The sequence below is a fragment of the Chelmon rostratus genome, chromosome 3 (assembly GCF_017976325.1).
Source record: "Chelmon rostratus isolate fCheRos1 chromosome 3, fCheRos1.pri, whole genome shotgun sequence".
NCBI lineage: Eukaryota > Metazoa > Chordata > Actinopteri > Chaetodontiformes > Chaetodontidae > Chelmon > Chelmon rostratus.
In genome coordinates this window covers 12,391,763-12,412,045 of record NC_055660.1, presented here as the reverse complement: position 1 = coordinate 12,412,045, position 20,283 = coordinate 12,391,763, and the positions used below count along the sequence as shown (strand labels likewise).

General features: G+C 40.3%; 1 protein-coding gene across 1 annotated transcript; it reads right to left on the bottom strand.

Annotated features, from left to right (window-relative positions):
• Nucleotides 1-1,789: 1,789 nt before the first annotated feature.
• On the bottom strand, nucleotides 1,790-13,881 carry LOC121603850 (syntaxin-10). The gene is made up of 9 exons (XM_041933110.1): nucleotides 13,825-13,881; nucleotides 13,236-13,311; nucleotides 11,823-11,916; nucleotides 11,192-11,286; nucleotides 9,746-9,808; nucleotides 7,970-8,071; nucleotides 7,043-7,149; nucleotides 5,464-5,558; nucleotides 1,790-4,727 (listed from the first exon to the last, which is right to left on the bottom strand). The coding sequence occupies exons 1-9, from the start codon at nucleotides 13,857-13,859 to the stop codon at nucleotides 4,651-4,653; spliced, it is 744 nt and encodes a 247-aa protein (XP_041789044.1). The 5' UTR covers nucleotides 13,860-13,881; the 3' UTR covers nucleotides 1,790-4,650.
• Nucleotides 13,882-20,283: the final 6,402 nt, after the last annotated feature.

The following is a 20,283-nucleotide window of genomic DNA, read 5'->3' as shown; positions in this document are numbered from 1 at the left end:
TTAAAAAAAATAATAATAAATTGCTGACTCAGCAGTATCTGTTTGACTGCAGCATCTTGATCATGATCTACTGCTCATGCCAGACCAAGGACTGTGTTTTCTTAGTCTTGGTGCTTTCTTAGTATGTCTTGGGAATTCAACTTCTCATTTCTGAGAATGATTGTGCCACTTCCTTCGAAAGTCACATGGTTTCACTTTAAAGGGCCCTGCTGGCGGTTTTCTGGAACGTCCACACAAGAACCAGTTCAGCTTTTTCGGGTATGTTTGAGATCAATCATCCAAAGTTAAAATATCAGTCGTGATATTCAGATGATGTGACTTGATTCCTATTTCCCACCTTAAAAGGATTAAAAAAACAGATGCTGGTGGATAATTAGTAGATATTTGATGATTCAGAACAGCCACTGTGTTTCTTTTCCAGTCTGACATCTTCAGCAGAAGCCAAAAGCAGTCTGGTCAGCGTTTTCTTTCAAGTAAATTGACCATCAGCGATTCAGCCGTTATGCCCAACATTACTGTGTCAAAACATTTTCAGGAATCTGGAGTTTTTCCTAAGGTGGCTCTTCATGACCAGACCCCTGAGATGGGAGGAGCTGTTTGCATGCTGAAGGCCGACCCGCGCAGGTAAGAGCAGCCATTACTGTGTTTTTTGGATTGTACGTTGGTGGAAAATTTTCGGAAACTGGATTTAGAGGATATTGTGAAATTTGAACTCCAAAATACAAAATTATGACACCCTGATCTGAGAGCAGATCATACTGTGAAATGCTGTTTTACAAAAAAAAAAAAAAAAACCCTTCACATCATGTGTGACTGTCCTGGCTGATGGCTGATAGTTAAATGCAGAAGGAAGCAGCATTAGTGTCATCCTCATGTACTGAAAAAGCTTGAGTTTGAGATCAAACTGTATGCTGTGTGACAGGACTGAACCTTACTTAGTATTTTTTTTTACTACTGACTAATGTGTTGATTGTATTCAATAAACCTTTTAGTCTACGAAATATCACAATTTAAAAAAACCCCACCTTCTTCAAATTGCTTGTTTTGTCGAACCAACAGTCCAAAATCTTCAATAATAATATATTCAACTAAAAGTACTGTACATGAAACAGTAGAAAGGCAGCATTTGCTTGATTAATATTTTCAATTGTTCATCAATTTTAGAAATAGTTGCCAATTAATTTTCAGTCCATCAGTTACTCGATAAACCTGTTATTTGGTTTTGCTGATTCTACAATGGAAATGTCAATGTAGCTTAAGTTTAAAAAAAAAAAACCTCAAACTATCAGTCCTGTAGAGTCTGTTCTAGATTTAGCTCATCGGGCTAAGAGTGTGAGAGCTGGTTAGGGATTTGATTGACAGCTGATGAATTGGGGTGATTCTGTCTTCCGCTCCTGCACAGTCTGAATGAGTCGGACCTGCGGCTGCTGCCTGCTTATTTTCACAGCTCCTTGCGGTTCATGAAGCCACCGGGGACTCGCGCTCTGCTCATTACGGCTGAAGTAAATGTAATTTCACATGATGGTTCTGCTCTCAGAATAGTATGTGACGGCGTTTCCATTTTTGAGGAGTGCCTCTTGATTAAAACTCACTCCTGTAACGTGCAATTTGGTGAAAGCTTTTACCTAAAGTATGAATAACAGAGGGAGCTGGGGCTAAAAACACTGTACGGTTAACTGAGCCGCCGTACAGGTCATGGATTTATGTTTAAAAACATCTTTTAGATACATTTTTAAAAACCAGAGGAGCACTCATGATTAAAAAATCACCGCTGCCGCTTAGTCGCTTCATGTTCAAGTTTAATGAGACTTAATCTAACTGAACAATGTCAGAAATCTCCGAGAGCCGCTAAGAAAACATTCATATTCAGCTCACTTTCTGGAAATGTAATGTTTCGTTTTAGTCAAAGAAGCTGCTGCCACGTGACCTTTATTCTTCATGTAGTGTGTGAGAGTAATTAGCTAAACTATCCGATATAGCAGAGCAGTGAAATGGGAACAATGGCAGCCAGTAATGAATACAATTGTGCACATTCAGATCCTCCCAAAATTCAGCGAGATGTCCCGTTCAAGTCCTCCGACAATAAGTTTGGTTACATTCAGAAGAAAATCTTCACACCGAAAGCTGCTGGTGGATGCTTTAACAGAGTCAAAGAAATTCTGATTGTTGGCACTTTAACTAAAGTTAAACTTAGTTTCATCGGCAGTTTGTAACCAGTCAGAGGTCATTTCCTCAAATCCACCTTTAATACAGACAAGGTTTGCTTTATTTTACCAAAAGTGGACAACTGACAGAGTGATCTTAAAGCCTCGAGGCGTGTTTTTTGTTAAAGTAGCAAGTCATGATGAAGGCAGGTGAGGATGAGTCATAAGATGTTTTGAAAAACGTACTGAGTTTTAAATTTGACGTACAGCAAATGTAGTCAGCTCCTTTCACTGCCTTGACGCAGTACAATCAGCCCATCTCCATTTTGGACAAAACAAAAGACTTTCTTTAAACCCAGATCTGGAAACACGCCAGAAAAGGGTGAGCTCACTGTTAAACTCTTGCATACAGATGTGGTGGTACAGTATCGTGCTGTAAAATCAGATGCAGTCAAATCCAAACTGAACTTAAAAAAAGGGTTTACTGTATGTTAGAAATCCTTCAGTGTTTCAAGATAGCTTTACCTTCAAAGCCTTCTCTGGAGTGTGAATGACTGGAGCGGAAACCGCACCAGTGCTTCATTTATGCTTGCGGCCATTTTCCAAGTATTCCGTTAATTTCCCCCAGCGAAGCATTTAAGGAATGAGTGCTTGAATATGTAAAAGTTCACATGAACTACTGAGAGAATAAGATGAACAGAGCTCTGGCAGGGAGGACACTCTATGCAGTGCAACATCCCTGAGCCCCACCTGCATTGAAGCCTGGGCGTCTGACCCCTGACTCCTTTGGTGCAAGCAAAGGGGAAATGCCTCGCGGGAACTCTCACGTGACCCCTAAATTCTAAATTTTCTCTACAACTGAGTGACGAAAGCGAAAAACCATGAGTGAAGATAAATCTGGATCACGCAGGATTAAAAAAAACAAGATTGAATCTGGATAAAGCCTTTGTACAGAAATCACGTCCATTTACACCAAATTTAAAGCATAACAGTATATATTTATACAGCACTGCAACACACCCTAGCGTGGGCAGCGTTACCTGACATGACACAAAGAAATAACATGACCAGCAGCCTCCAGCAGAGGGAGCTGTAAGCCTAAATCTGGGCTGTGTGCAGACACATCTTGCCCAGCAACTGTTCGTCCTCTCATTAGCTAAAGCTTTTCAATAAAACAGGCAAACCCATTCGCTCTGAGCCAAGGCTGTCTCTCATCACCCAGTGAGACTAACAAGGCATCAGCCAATCGCGTGCTCAACCGCCTGCAGGGGCGCGAAGGCGGCTGGCTGCAGACCTCACTTCACCTCGCGGAGACGGATCAACAATCAGGGCGGGAAATAAAACGTTTCTGTCAGATGGCCACAGAGCCGGGAATCTGTACATGTCTGACGGAGTGGGCAGCAGAGCAACACAAAGCAGCATCTGGTATCAGGGATGGGCAGCCTCGCGTCAGCCTCGCTATGAGTCTGCATGTTTGTTTTGACCACAGACAGCACAGCAGCTGATTTCAGAGGTGACTAACACGTTTGAGCCAGGAAGGACGAGTTAATCGGTGAAATCGGCTGCTGTCACGCTGGACAGACTGAAACGGCTCATTCTCCTGATTTCACTGATGACTTGGTGTTACAATCCCATCCTGATTCACATGTAGGCACGGAAACATACTGCACTTTTCACGATATAAAAATATATTTAAGGCAACACTAAAAACCCCCGCCAACCCAACATCTCCTCCCTCCCACGCTGCTCCTGTGAGATTAAAACACAAATGACTGCTTTGATTTTTCTTGTTTAACGGCTAATAAATCCATAATTATGAATGTCCCAGAACTTCTTTTTGGCTGATGACTCAGCGGACAGTCAGCTTTCACCAGCAAACTGAAATGAATATGCTGCAATAGCTGTTCTCCGTCACGTCTGTTCCTTCTTTAAAGCACTTTGAAAACTTTTTAAAACCATTTCCTTACAAAACAGATCAAGTTTGTGGTTCGTTACAGAGCGCAACATCATTCAAAAGTTATTCATGATGATGGAAACAAGACTGTTTTGTAGTTTGAACAGTTGTTTGGTGTGAATTTCAAACCCTCATGTACATGATAGTAGACGGGAAAATATCTTGATTCGCTGAACTTTTTTTTGCTGATCGGTGTTTTTTACCTGACAGCAGCAGCCTCCAGTCCCGACCCTCCCACTCAGTACCATTATTTCCAAAAACAAGCTAAATGCACCAGTATGAAATAGATAATAACACTGGGGTTTCTCCGTGTGTGGAGCTCCTCTGCTCACAAACAGCAGCAGGGGTTTGTTTTTCCACTTGAATCATTAAAAGCAGGAGGGGAGAAGAATTTCATCCTGACTCCTCTCTGCAGGCCACCAGTTTCTCCTCGGCGTGAAGAAAGGGAGGGGGAGGAGGAGGGACGCGTCCCTCTTCCTGTGTCTGTCCATCTGTCCGTCCGAACGGGGAAGAGTCGCTGAACATAGTCGGGGAGGTCAGAGGTCGCTTCCATCAGAGGGCGAAGAAGAGGATGAGGACCACGATCATGATGGTAACCAGCACGCCGATAGCACACCACTGTCTGCGACCTGGAGAGCACACACGTCTTTAGACAGACTGACAGTAGTGACTTATAATTAGTACAATTAGTCCATTGTTGTTGTTTTTCTAGGCGACATTGACTACGACTATACACACACGTTAATATATACGCTTATTCTGAGTGGATCATTTTCTGATTAAGACATGTGAGATATGCTGATGTCATTCAGGTTTCAGGAGCATTCTTTGGACATTTAAACAGCACATTCAGAATATGTGTCTGAGTTGGCGTTGACATACAGCCTCTTGCCTGTTGACAGTCTAGCCAACAGTTTTCAAGGCTGGTGAGGAGATTCATGCACTAAAGAAAACAAACCTACTTTTCGACATTGTGAAAGACTTGGATATGAACAGGTCTTTGGATACGTGCAAATCAATGCCAGCCTTTTCAAGGTGAATGAAAGAGGGAGGCTGTGTTCATTAACCGGAGTAAACAGGAATATTAGCTGAATATTCATTTCATTATCCACGTAAAACAGCTGAGGAGGAATACTGTGTTTTTCAGAATAAGGGACAAAACTGGAACATGTTGACAGTCAGTGTAACAATCAGCTAAACTCACGGTTCACTTGAATCTTGTGATTATATAAATGTCAATAAAACAACTTGCAGCGACACTTTCAAGAGCTTTTATGTGTTTGGGTTGGACGCAGCCGTTACCCATAAATACAAATTACAATGAGCAGTAGGTGCAGAAATGTAACTGTGTGTGTGTAAACTTACTGCTGGTCATGTGAGACACCTTCTCCAGCTTCTTTAGGACTGAGTCCATGCGGGACGATGTCTGATCCATCTCGTCTCCAAAATCCCCCAACATGCTGCGCAACAAGAGGAGCACATGGTCATTTCAACCAAGTAACATCGCAAAAACTTCCCTGTGGTCACTTCCAGCCGCGGCACCAAACACAACTGTGAAAACATATTCAGATTTTTTTTTCTGCTCTGCTCAACAAGTCAAATTCCATGTTCTTGAAACTTTTTTAGCCATTAAAACTGTTTATTGTGATCAAGCCTAAGTGTCCTTGGCCGCTGCACACATTTCCAGCTCCACCTGATACGATGAGAGGAAAGTTAAATGTGGTCTGAGTGTCTGAATGATGAGGAAAAACTAAACCTCTAAAGGTTTGCTGGCACCCTTGAAGGCCACAGTGTTTACTGCATCCCACACTATTAAAGTATTAGTTAAACGACACATATTGGCGTTTTTGCTGTTCATAGAGCCAGTGGTGGGGCTAGTAGTTTGTCCTGAGGGTGGCGCTGGAGTTCATTGAAATTGAACTGCTTTAAAGACGGAGAGGTCTGCAGGTAGCGACAGTCAGAAAATGTGAACATTCATTCTCTTGTGAATCTGCTATCACTGTGATTCTGTTTATGTATGTTGCAAACTGTGTTTCTCCTTCTCAGTCCTCAGCTCTACCTCCACTGTTGTCCTCTGGAGAACGGATCAGAGTATTTAATTAAAAAAAAAAGCATACAAAGAAAAATATTGGGAATGAGTTGCAAAGCACCCACCGGCTGTAAAAAGGCTTCATTATTCAGACTTGGCCATTAAAAACTCTTATAAATAAGCAACAAAGGGATTCTAATATAACTAACTGCTCTACTCCACTTTTGTTATGATGATTTCCTGCTTTTCCCAGAATTCCTTCAATTAGCTCCCACATAATGGCAAAGACTGTCCTGCTTTCAGCTCAGGGGCGATAAAATGCACTTTGATGGTAAGAGACGGGGGTTGTTACTAATCATCAATTTATCTGCCAATTATCTTCTTGAAAAATCAATTCATCACTTGCACAATAAAATGTCAGGAAACAGAGAAAAGTTACAAATTTTCACAAATACACTTTCCTGAAGCCAAAAGTGATGTCTTCAAACTGCTCGTTTTGTCCGACTAACAGTCCAAACTGAAGACATTCACTTTACTGTCATGTAAGACAGAGAAAAGAAATGAAAAGGCTGAACAGCAGAAAAAAAATTAATTGACTGATTAACTAATCGATTGAATAAAAATATTTCTTTTTATTGTCTCATGAGTAATTTAGTCGACTAATCACATCGAAACCTGAAAGAAGCTGGTTGTTAATGTTTTTAGCTTCATCACATGGACTGAAACTAGAAAGAGAAATTTACTTTGCACTTATGAAAGGCCAAAAAGAAGAAAAGGATTCAGTTTTAGCTGTCTGTGTATTCTTCAGCAGAGAAACAATGGTTTTAAATAATATCCTGTGGATATGCGCCGTGTGTTTTCTTACTTGAGTTGCACACGACAATGCAACGTCGAATGAAGTGTGTGTTTACTCACACAGCCTGCTCGTCCAGCTCGTCCCCGATGCGTCCCGACATGTCTTTGAGGACTCTGATGCTGCCCGACACCAACTCCAGCTGCTCATCCTGCTCCTGCATGATCAGCTGCACACACACAGACAGTTTCTGTTATTTCCCTGGTAAACATGGGTTTAATTCACGTCTGTTTTTGCATTGATAACATTGGAGTTTGCTTGTTTTATTGATTACAAAGCATGCTGGTAATTTGCTTAAAAGAGAGCCACACACGTCTACTGTTGGCAGAGCAGATGAGACTCCACAAGAGCAGAAAGATGCTGCTCCTCGATCATTAAATCAAAGGTATGAACAAGCGCAGCGTTTTCCATTCACTTCCTCCTAAAACCGCAACCTGACACAGGATGTGTGAAGACACATTTTCATCATTCAGCACCACAGGAAATAGAAGCCACCGGCTCATACTCCGACACTGAAAATAACCTTTACACACTGATTTAATCCTCTCTCATTTCATTCACAGCGTGACACTTTGTCAAGCAGATCTCGTCTACCTCATCTTTATAAAAGGGCTGCAGCAGGAATCCTACGCTCTGTGCTCATTTATTATTCCTGTAATGGGATCCTTTGATTAGGTCTCCCTCCCCCTCTGTTAACGTAACCTAATGAAAACAAAAATCACAACATTTTCAGGCTTCAGTCTGGCAGTTCGGATGCTCTCATATTGTTTATGAGAAGTCTTGTATGTATAAGTGCAAATAAAAGTCACATTATAGTTTAAAACGAATCCTTCTCACTTATTCGCTGCTGCTGCATGTCAACTTTTCTTCACGCTTTTTTCACACTCAGACTTAAATAAAGGAGAGAATATAAAGCCTTCCTCCTTTTTCACTGCCTTGTTCCCCTCTTCCTTTCACCCTTAATCAAACCCTACTTTCTTCTCTTCTACCTGCTGTTGCTCCTGTTGCTCCTCGATGTATCTGGAGTTTGCAGACACCATGTGAGCCTCCAGTCCCGTTGACCTGCTTTGGCCTGACGACGCTAGCAGAGCCTGGACAAAGACACACACAAGACATGGAGTTAGCAGGGAAAAAAGGAGTGTGCAGATTTTATTGTAGTAGCTGCAACAGCCAGCCTTTAGCTCAACCAATCCGACCTTTGACAGTTTGCTGGAGCGTTACAGCTGCTACTGACTGCAACACTCCACAAATCACAAGCTGCTGCAAGAGTTTGTGTTTTGTATCAGATGGCAATGTGTCAGAGCGACCTGCAAACATATCAGCTGAAGTGTGAAAAAGTTAAAATGAGAGATGACTGAATCAGGCAAGCTGTGAAAAACTATGAGCTGACGTAAATTAACACATTAAAAAAGTTCTTGAAAGCACGGATGACAGACGACACGTCAGCTGACTCCTTTAAATGACAGGTGACTTCAAACTGCTGAATGTCTACTCGTTACAAGTACTTTGTCATATTAAAACAAAAAGCATGTGTACATGCTACTGTTAGAATGCTAACATGCTGGCATTACTGTATATTGCAAATATAACAAAATTAAAACTGTCCGTTCAAGGTATGGCCAGGTCTGACAACATAACGCTACTCTGGAGAACTAAAACGGCCACCGTACAGACCTTTTTATTTACTTGTTTCTCCATCTTTCATCCATCCAGCGACTTTGTTTTCTGATATGTAATAAGGATTGCTGCCTCATGGGTACCCTACAGCTGTCACTATTTATTCAAAAATTCACATCACCATTATAAAAAAATTCAGGTCAAATTGAAAATCTTATCTGTAATGATGTGCTCAAATTTAGAATTAAATGGGAAAGATGCAGTGCCTTGTACTCCAGCAGGACCTGTTCCTACAGTGCACTGTGTTTAGATATTACAGTGATTGTTTAACAGCATTTTCCCATATACAATCAGTATGAAAACACTTTATCAGACTTCATAAACACCCCAACACGACTCTCCTTATGATCAGAATTTGATATAATATTTCTAATTATTTTATTGCTTTCATGTGTGTGGGGAGCCAACAGGAAGTCAGTTGGCTCAGTCAGCAGAAGTTTCCCAACATGCACGCTGTCAGCTGCCTCGTCTGGAGACTCGACTGAACATGCTCCAAATGAACTGGAATGAACGGGGCGCCATCTTTAAACCCGGTATCCAGTCCTTTCTAAATACCTCAATGGTGACCTCTTGCCCTACCACTAAACTACGCCATTGTTTGCCATCCTAATACCAAACCATCTGATGTGGAAACATTTCCGATTTGACCCCACAGGATTTAGAAATAATTTAAACTTCACAACAGTCCGTCTGGAAAAGTCTGTCTTAGCTGTTTGTACTAAGACCACATTAAAAACAACAAAGCTTTTGAGAAATCTAGATTTTCCTATGGTGAGGGGGGTGACCAATCCAGACCTGCACCAGGGATACTGCTGTTATGTTATGTATGTAGTTTGGTCTGTACCTGTTCTGTATGCAAAGTGTCCTGAGACGACTTCGGTTGTGATTTGGCGCTATATAAACAAAACTGAATTGAATTGTTATGTGTTTTGTGTCTTAGACCACTAGGCCACCATGAAGAATCATTTGGATACTGGTGCCATAAATGTACATTGGCCCACATTTTAGATGATATCTCCTTCTGTTATTTACAACAAAGTCCAAGATGTACAAGCTGTTATTCAGTGTGTGTTTAAACATCCACATACCTCTCTGTTCTTCTTCTCTGCCTGAGCCACAGAAGAAGGGCTGGACAACTGAACCTTCATCTCCTGCGCGCGCGCGCACACACACACACACACACGCACACGCACACGCACACGCACACGCACACGCACACGCACACGCACACACACACGCACACGCACACACACACACACACACACAAAGAAAACCATTACAACTCTCCCTCCACAATGTTTCACAATCGCAGCAAAATTCACTTTAAAGGCCCGGCTCAGAGCAGACAGCTTCATTAATGAGATTTTCTGCTGCTGTTCCAGAAACGCCGGCTGGCAAATCAAAATGTCAGAGGGTCTTTTGTTCCCTCTCAGTAAAGCTCTTTTCTTTGGCTCAAATGACTCAGTTCTCTTCAGATCTATTTAAGGATGCTACCTTTGCCTGTAAGACTTGTGTTGGAGAGTGACTCATATTTTCCATCGTGCCAACAGTGCGGACACTGAATCAATTCAGCTAAAACAGCAGCGGCGCAGGTAAACGAGCTGACAGGTATCGATGGATAATCAAACATACATCTGCTTACAATAAAAACACAGTGAAAACACATAAGGAGCTGCTGCTTTGACTGATGTTTGACTTTGTTTGACCTGCACAGTCTGTGCGCTCTATTAGAAACACTTAAGTCACCAAAACACAACAGAGGCAATGTTTGCATAACTGTCTCTTTTCCAACATGACCACTCGTAACCACTGTTGACATCTTTCAAAAGAAAACATGCACGTTCTGTGCAGCGGTCAAACTCATACTGTGTAGAAATATCAGATGATTAGAAAGAAGTCAATTGTTTTAGTTTTTTATTTTTCTTTCACAGTATGAACACACTATAACCACATGTTTTGCAAATAATAGCAAATAGCATATCGTCCTCTTCCAACATGGAGTAAATCCCAACACTCACAAAATCACTCCCTCGTTCACTATTCCTCGTATGATATGTACTCAGTAGTTTACACTTCAGTGCGCATCAAATAGATTCCTGCAGCTGTTAGTTTTCACATCCATAAAAGAGAAATCTGATAATCTGTCTTGGCATTCAAGACAGTTGACGCAGCAGCACACTTCAATCAAACAACAGGAAACGCGCAGCATCGCCCCCAGATTGATAAACACCTACAGGTCTGTCTACATTGGCCGTCTTTGACACGTCTGTGCTACAATATTTATCTGCAGACATCAAGAAATCTGGGCAAAACTAATGTCAATCGCCCATTTATCAGTCTGTCTTTAATAAAATCCTCTTCATCATATACCAGATAAGGGAATTCATCTACTTCACAAATATTTATGTACACAATGACACGCACGCACGAAAGATCAAGCAAAGACTTGAAGAGTTGACATCCCACAATGGCAAAAACAATGTGCTAGAAAAAACAATTTAAAAAAATATATGATTTGAGTTGATGACATTTACCTGGACAGATTTCCTGGTTCGCTCCACAAAGTCTCTCCTCTCTTGAAGTTCATTGTCACCTAGTTTGAACTTCCCCGGGTTCGACTCCACAATATCTGAGACGGTTAAGGACACACCAACTTGTCTGAGGACCCTGCATGTACTTACTGTTAAAACTCTGCAGCACTCTAAGACCTTTTAATGCATTAATTACCAACAGCTAATACAACTGAAGGACACAAAAAGGTTTGAGAAAGAAAATAACAAAAAGGAGAGAAAGTTTATCAGGAAATTGTTGCGTTCACTTTGAATATCCCTTCGATGTAATCTGATAGCTCTCTTAATCTGTCATACAGTCACAAAAAAGAGCATTTTAATGTTGTCTTCTTCCATAATTTAATTTGTATCCAGTTAAAGGGATGTCACAGCAGAAAATATTGTTATTGTTTAGTGTCTCTCCTGTCACACAAATCCACCATCCTCTGATATACAAGATAATAACCACAATCATGAGTCTGAATAAGTAGAAAGATAAAGGGAGGAGTGGGTGACACAAAGCAGCTGTTTGTTTTAAAAATACTGACAGTCATGTGAAGATACGGGTTGTGAGGATGAGGGAAATTTCCAAGACTTTTTTCAGTTTAAAGGATACTGATGGTCTCACTGAGGTCCTCCAAGTCCCAGTCTATGGCCCTCAGACAGTTCCTCAGCTCATTGGTACTCCAGTCCAGTTCGTCACGACTCACCTGAGACCACAGAAACCAGCAGACACTCGTTAACTATAGATATAGTATAAACATTCTACTCAACCACTATGTGAGCAGATTTCCATTCCAACCACAAAATCCACCAGATGCAATTTTGTTTTCACAATTTCATGTTTCCAACTACCATTACCACCTCATGGTTGTATCTCTCCACCACAGTTGACATGCACGTCTGTCCTGACTAACTACACATATGCAGTGAAGACTTTGAAGGAATTTAATAAAAAGGTGTAAGAGTGTATTTTTGGTGAAATTGAAGTTATCACTAAATTGACATATATGATTACAGAGAACAACTTCCAGTGAAAAACATGCTGTCTTCACTTAGACACTATTCTGACAGAAGAGTAAAGGGGAACGAGAGAGAGCTTCATCACATGGTGCAACAACAATCACCTGGAGCTCAATATCACCACAGTTTCAAGGTGGACACCCAAGACTGGTGTCATCAATGCACGTCCTGTGCATTACGCATTTTTTCCCAATCATTTTTAGCAGAGATTAAAAAATTAAAAACTGATTTTAAAGTTATGCTGGGAAGTGTGCTCACACATTTTTTTAAGTTTATCAAACATGGATCATTAAAGGAAATCGACAAGTTAGTTAGTATGAGTAGATATAAGAAGCAGATTTAAGATCTTCACCATACATTGCATTAGCAAAACATTGCAAACAAACAGCACACAAGCAAATTAAGAAACACATTAACCAGTTTGACAAAAGATATGCTGGATAAAGAAACACACTGCAAATTCAGAAAATATAAGATGCATGTCGTACATCCACCTTTATCTGAGTGTTTGTGTGTGGAATTGGCTGTAATAACAAATCTCCCTCTGGGACAAATAAGTCTACAGAACAAAACAAATGATTTACAATACAACATATGTTTTTGAAGGACACTAAAAACTGATGAACACTCTAGCAATTAGTATAGCAAATGCATCGTACATAGCAAATATATTCTACATGATAGCAAATATGCAGTAGAATTTTTTAAAACTAAAGTAAAGACTCTTGGCTCATTTTCCAACACCTTTGACAAGTTGTGTGTTTTGATGTGTTGTGCACAATTTTCAGTGCTTTTGTATCTGCAGCGTGTTTATTTGTGCCACCTGAGTGTTGTCAAACTGGTAAATAGGTGTGTTTCATTTATTTGCACTGTAAATCTGATGTGTGTGCTGAGCTTTCTTGACCACCATAAAGCTGGGCTTCAGATCCTGCCTTCTGGTTTGCCGTGTGTTAATGTGTGTGTTTCAGGACACTGATTTCTGTAGGGGAGGTGATGGACTGCTCACCTGTGTCCCATCCTGCAACAGTTCCTCCCATCTATGAAACAGGCCACGAGCACGAGTCAGGGCCTTCTGCACCTCCCTGAACACACACACACACACACACACACACACACACACACACACACACACACACACACATTAATGGCACAGAATCGAAAAGCTAGTTTTCACCTTTGAGACACCTGGTTGATTCTGCCAGCAAACACGTTACGCCCCTCGCGGAACCAAAACAAACACAGATTTCACATCCTTCTCTAACTTCACGGCGCCTTGCAAACTGCCTGACAGCAGAGTCCCAAAGCTGCCCAGGTGTTCGCAATGAAAGCCAGATGAAACAAACACAAATGCCATAGATTACTCATTGCGGAACCGACTCGTTATACCGAACAAACACGAACACACTGATTACCTCAGCGCAGCTGGTAGCGATGTGGCTACTTAGCTACAGCTAGCCCTTTAGCTAACTTCGCTCATGTAACTTTGTCCTTGAGTAAAACACCAACTCGCTGTCGAGTTCAGATTTCAATGTGTAATTACTTGAATTAGTTTGAGATAACGCTGAGATGTAGGTCTTATTTTGTTGATTTCTTACCCCTTCACAACGAAAAACGGGTCTTCTACCGACATGATGCTTACTTCCGCTTCACCTCTTGCGCATGCGCAAAACTGAAACCGTCTCCAATGACACTGGGAAGCATGTGTCGCCTGTGGACTTATTCAGACATTTCAATTAAACACAGCAATGATCATGTATGGCACATAAACTATATAAATACCAAAACAATCACTGTGCTTCTTAACTGCACTGCTTTCTTTCCCATGCCAGTTCGCAAAAGATGGAAAAAAGTAGAACGTACCACCTCCGTCAATCGATTCTAGTAAAAATAATTTTGTTTGATCCCGGGATAAAGACGGCTTAAGTGAAGGTTTCAGTGTAACCAAAGAAGGACGAAAACCTGGCTGGAAGATTAGAGGATTGGTCTGACAGAAGAGCAGCAACCGCTACACATCTGTGTGAAATTAGTTGCCATGGTAACACATATGCAACCGCTGCTAGCATTTGCAGTAAATTACAGAGATTTTATATACGGGCAGAAGGCAATGGACTGTATTTAACTCTTTGTATACACATAGTCAGAATATTTCCAAAACAAAAAATACAAATTTTGACTGTAGAGAAAGAAGAGTAGTAGGAGCAGGGCTAATTCTTTGAGGATGTCTTCCTCAAGAATATACATACACAGAAAAACTTAACATCTACAGAACTGAACTACAGTTTTATGACAACTGTGCCACCACGCCCATGTTTGCTTATATTTACTTGAATAACGATGGCTGTAAATGTTCAGTCTACTGAACGCCACAGAAAACAGCATTTTTGCCAAATACATAAAAAAAAAATATGTTGCAGGGTCATGGAGCAAACTTTATCTGCTTACAAACACAATGAGTTGCAGTTGAAAGCTCTCAAAAAGTTGTTTTTTTTTTCTTTTCAAACAAATATGGTTTTATTAATGAGCATTCATTCAAACCTACTAAGAAACCTGCATGTTGGGGCCTCCAAATGTCTGCCAGATGCACAAAAACACAAAATCTGTGTGCATTTTGTTTCCTTACATATCAAGCCTCTGATCATAGACTTTATTTTATGTGACAAAATCTAGATTTTCATTACTTTTTACAAGTAAATTGTTTTGTTTGAGTGATGTTTGGTTGTCATCAATTGTATTTAATCATTGTTGTCGATATGTATATATTGTAGTGGGGGGGGGGATCAAATCTTTGGGCCACAAAAACACAATATAAAGTAAATTAAACAAGCAATGCTAAAAACTTGAAATCATCATCATCATCAATATGATTTTTGATTGGATTTTCAATTTGATCCGTTTGTCAATCAAAGGAAATGGAAATCTCACAGAGGTTGGTCTTCTGGATAAAAATGAATTAGTAAAGGATTCCACATAGATGGACACAGTGGATCAATGTAAAAACATGCACACTCAGCAAATCCTCCAGTGTTCTGCTTCCTGTCACACCCATTTGTCTGTATTCCTGTGGGGGGTTTTCTCTCAATCCCACCCTGTCCTGTCCTACTCCTTCCTTCCTGTCTTCATCCTGTTTCCTCCCCTCTTCTCCTCCTTTACTCCAGTCCCTCCCTTCCTGTCCTGTGAAAATTCACAGCCATTTATGTAGAAACCTCTCTCTCTTTCTCTCTCTCTCTCTCTCTCTCTCTCTCACACACACACACACACACACACACACACATACACACAGTTATTCCCCATCTTATTTTACATTCATTGTCTATCCCTGTTTTTATGTTCATTCTGTTTTTTATGTGAAACACAGCTACAATTCTTGTGTGAAAGGTGCTATACAAATAAAGTTTGTTATTATAATTATTATTACTTTTTGATATTTCTCTTGCTTCAGATCAAGACTTCCAGGAGCCCTGAAAGCCTCACATTCACCTTGTCTGTTGGTTTGTGGTAATTTGAATATAATTAAATCAACTTGTGAATGTGTACCATTTAATCACAATATTAACTTAAGAATAAGACATTAAAGCAGCATTATTACATAATCTCGTGGCCTGATTTTACAGAGAGGCTCTGTGTGAAAAAGTTTTAAGATCTTTGTATTTCAGTTGTTATTGTACTGACAGTACATCATTCTTATCAAATTTTGTTGACTCAAAATGCCACAAATTAATTTGACACAGGGCAAACTGGGGGTCAGGTGATATTCTATCATAAGAGTATCTGTATCTGTGGCAGATTTGATAAAACTACCATGTGTGGTGGTTTGTACAAGACGGGCACTTGAAGCTGACATGCAACAGTATCCCAGTTTCTACTGCAATATTCCAGCATATCCAGGTTTCTCAGAAACAGGATAAGGAAAACACAGGGATGCATAAAGAATACATGCAGCACAAATAACCAATCGTAAGTGGAATACTATGTCAAACATGTAAACACACTGGAATTCACCAGCAAATCTAACCAGATGCCTTGCAGTGTAAAATGGAGAGTACAGGCAGGTATCAAATACACTGACGTCTCAAAATGAATGTGGTGACTATATCTTGTGACTGGCAGGTCTCACAGGTTACATAGTTTCAAAGCATTCACTATCCAAGAGTCTAGTTTTTCATCTATTAAAACACTGTCTCACTCTGTTGTTTTGCATCACACATAAAGCTCTGCTCTGTTCTTCAGAATACTCTGTGTTCGATTGATTAATTAAATATTGAATTTATGAGTCTGTGCATGAGCTCGAAAAGCTCTTCCTATCTATCACACCAAGGCCATGGAAAAGTCTTGATTCTGATTGGCTGGAAGGTGTGGATTCACTTTTAGTATTATTGCACATATAACGCACATGTTTGTCTGCAGTTCTACATGAATGCACCAGAATAAAAACTGGAATGTGGAAACAGATTGCAGGTTAATCAGCTGATGGATCCCAGTCATTCCAGTGATGGAATGCAAACAAACAGTGTGACATAATAACAAATAGGTCGAGTCAATTTTATTGATGTAGCCCAAAATCTAAAAAGTGCCTTAAAGCACTTTGTAATCTGTCCAGTGAAAAGCAGCCTCAAACCTGACTGTCACTTCAGATGAGAAAGATCGCCTGCAAAAAAACAGCAATCTTAGACAGATACTTGATGACTGAAGACATGAAGGTGTTTTTTATGACTCAAACGTTATTTTTACAGCCCACAAAGTTATTTTCCACTTGCTGCATTTGATTTATCTGTGCCGCTCATCCGCTGTCCAGCTCAGCTGAATGCAGATCTGCCTCGGTGGAAAGTTTGAGTCATTTTAAAGCACAGTGATGTAGCAGGAAAAACTCTGCTGGAACCAAACAAAGTCTGAAATGAAGCGAGTCGCTCTGGCATAACAAAAGCAACTGGCTGAGAGTCAACAAGCAGGGAGAAACAGTCAGAGTAATGCTGTGTCTATAAATAGACGCCCTGACCCATTCCCTTACGATGCCTTCAAGTGCTCCTTGCAAGGATGACCTACTTTTACCTATGGAAGCCATTAATACAACTTTCTGCAAAGCATTCATAAGAATATTGAAAAAAAAACAGGTTGTTTTGTTTTGTTTTGTCTTGGTTTGCTGTTTTTTACTTTTAGAGCTGAAGTTCATGGAGCTGCTGTGCGGAAGGAAGAGGACAACACACACGTCATGACCTTAACTGATAGTGAATGATGCCAGGATGCAACTGAGAGCCACAACAAACACCAGGCTGTGCGTCACACAGCTGCAGCACAATTAAACAGGCCCGGCCACATTAACCACCACTAGTCTACACTCACTCACAGTGTCTTCTAAAACCATTCACATCCTGCAACGAATCCATTAAAACAATTAAACAGCAACAGCAATTAAAAATGTTCATTCAGTAACTTTGTTAAAGGTCCATCCCAGTGACTTCACATGTTCCAGACATTTTTTTTAAAAAGGTTCTTTTGTTTACAGCCAACCTGGTTTGCTGCTGTGTTTTCAGATATTTGCCCTGTGATTCCAGGCACCAACTGGTTTCCAGTTATTTCTATAGCATGTGAATATCTGTTAGCAGACTCTGGAAACTTGCTTCAGTTATGTAATGCAAGTTTGCGCAGATTTTTTTTGTCAAAGTTTAATTATAAGAAGTTAATATGACAAGTATCTCAGCAAATTTTGGCTAATTTATACACTGAGCAATATCATCATTAATTTGGCGCTTCCTGCTAATTATTCTCTCGATTAACTGATTAATCATTTGGTCTATAAAATGCCAGAAAATAGTTGAAAACGGCCATTATACAGTCCTGACTCCAAAAATGTTGGGAGTCTGTGTACAATGTAAATAAATACAGAACCAATCATTTATAAATTAACTGTATTTACTGACACAAAGTGTTCTGAGTCCATGAAATATACTCAGTATAGTATCATCCTTTACACAATCATGTGTTCACAAAGAGGTGAACCTCGCTCCATCCTTGCTTGTGAATGACTGAGCCTTTCGAGGATGCTCCTTTCATACCCAGTCATGATACTATCACCTGTTACCAATCAACCTGTTTACCTGTGGAATGTTCCTGACAGGTGTTTTGGAGCGTTCCACAACTTTCCCAGTCTTTTGTTGCTCCTGTGGCATCAAATTCAGAATAAGCAGATATTAGAGAAAATCATTGAAGCTGATGAGATAAAACATGTAAATATGTTGTCTTTGTACTATTTTTAATTGGGTTTATGTCAGAAAGGTGAATGAGAGATTGATGCGAGCAGTGAGACTGAACCAAAACAGTAAAGTTGTGAGCTGTAAAACCGAAACAATGTGCTGGAAGATGCTAAAACACTACAGAGCTGCAGTCAGGTGATGATTTCCTGTGGATTTAACACTGAGTGAAAACATTCATAATACACAAAGTAATTTGATCCATTGTAAATTTAGAAATAGTGATTACAACAGCTTTAAACTGCAAAACAATAATGTAACATTGACAACAAATAACTTGGATGTTCGTGTTTGTTGGATGTTCGTGTGATTGATTACACATCTCAAGCAAGTCTGAAGATCTGCTGATTTTCAACCTTACAGAAATGAATGGAAACCAATGGCCACCTGCGACTATGAGAGAAATACCTTTAAAAAATCTAAAAATGCACAGCCTGCATTGGGAAATCATGACTGGAAAATTAAGAAAGCATGATTTGTAGTTAAGAAGCTAAAACTTTAGCTAAAACACACTGGTAATGTCCTTTAGAATCTTTTTTAAAGGAAGGAAGGAACATGTAACAACATACACAGAGTGCCAGACGTTGTTAATAAAATTGATCATTTTTAACTTTGTGTAAGGTTAATTGTGGCAACAGTCTCCATGCTCTCTGCCTCTGAAAGTTCATATTTTGTCAACTAGGTCATTTCCCAGTCCTACCAACCAGTGTTTATACTGTAGAGGGAAATACTGCAGGGCTTTGAAAAGCAGGCCCCACCCTATGGTCTGCACATACACACACATGCACTCACCGACTTGCACACACATACAGTCACACACTTCACCGCCCATTTGGCCTCAGGCAGAAGCAGTGTGAGTATAATCACACATAACACTGTCGCCATAGCGACCGGTCGGGTACAGACCTGAAGTGAAGCCATGTTTGGTTGTTGTCTTTGCTTAAGAAGCGCTCGGCTTATAGAACCATAACTACCGTGAATCTAAAAAGCAAACTGGGTTGTGATTTAGTCTAAAACTTGAAACAGTTTCCAGTAACAATGGATCAGTTCATATCTCACAGTTTCACCTTTAATGTCAGATATGACGGGTGAGTGCAGACTGTGACTGTGGACATGAGGGTTCAGCATGAATTCTCATTTGTGTCCGCTCATGCAAGCTTTGTCTTTATACTCTCTCATGGCCAGAATGACATCTTTGATGAAATCTGGCCATTCAGATAACATATTTTTCTCAGATTTGAATGCATTGCAATGCATCTTTATGTATTTAAATATGCAGTTAAGTGTAAAACTTACTAACTGAAATCTGATTGAAAATGTCCCATAACATACAGTGGCCACTTCATTAGCTAAAACCCTGATTGGAAAAAGTTGTTGCTCTGGATCACATTTTTAGAAGCAGTAAGACGTTGAGATTTTGGGCAGTGGGTCACATTTTTCTCAACAATAACCTTCATTGTAAATACTGATTTTTTCATGTGTAAACATCACTGCAGACTGTCACTGACAGATGATTTGTAACATCTTGGTATAATTGCCATAAGGACGTTTGGTACCCATTATAGTGTTAGTGTTTCTGATGCCATGTTCACGTCATGTGGGCAGGAAAAGTAGTGATGGGAAAGGTTTCCATGGATACAACTTGCATGTTTTTACAGCACCAGACAACTTGGGGGGGGGGGGGGGTGACTGCCAGTGTTACTGATAACAAGTGTAATTAGCACTCAGAATGAATAGCTATCCAGCACTGAGTTACAGTTTTGTGACAGGCGGGGTTAGTCATGGGTGTAAAAAGCATTCAAAAAGGCA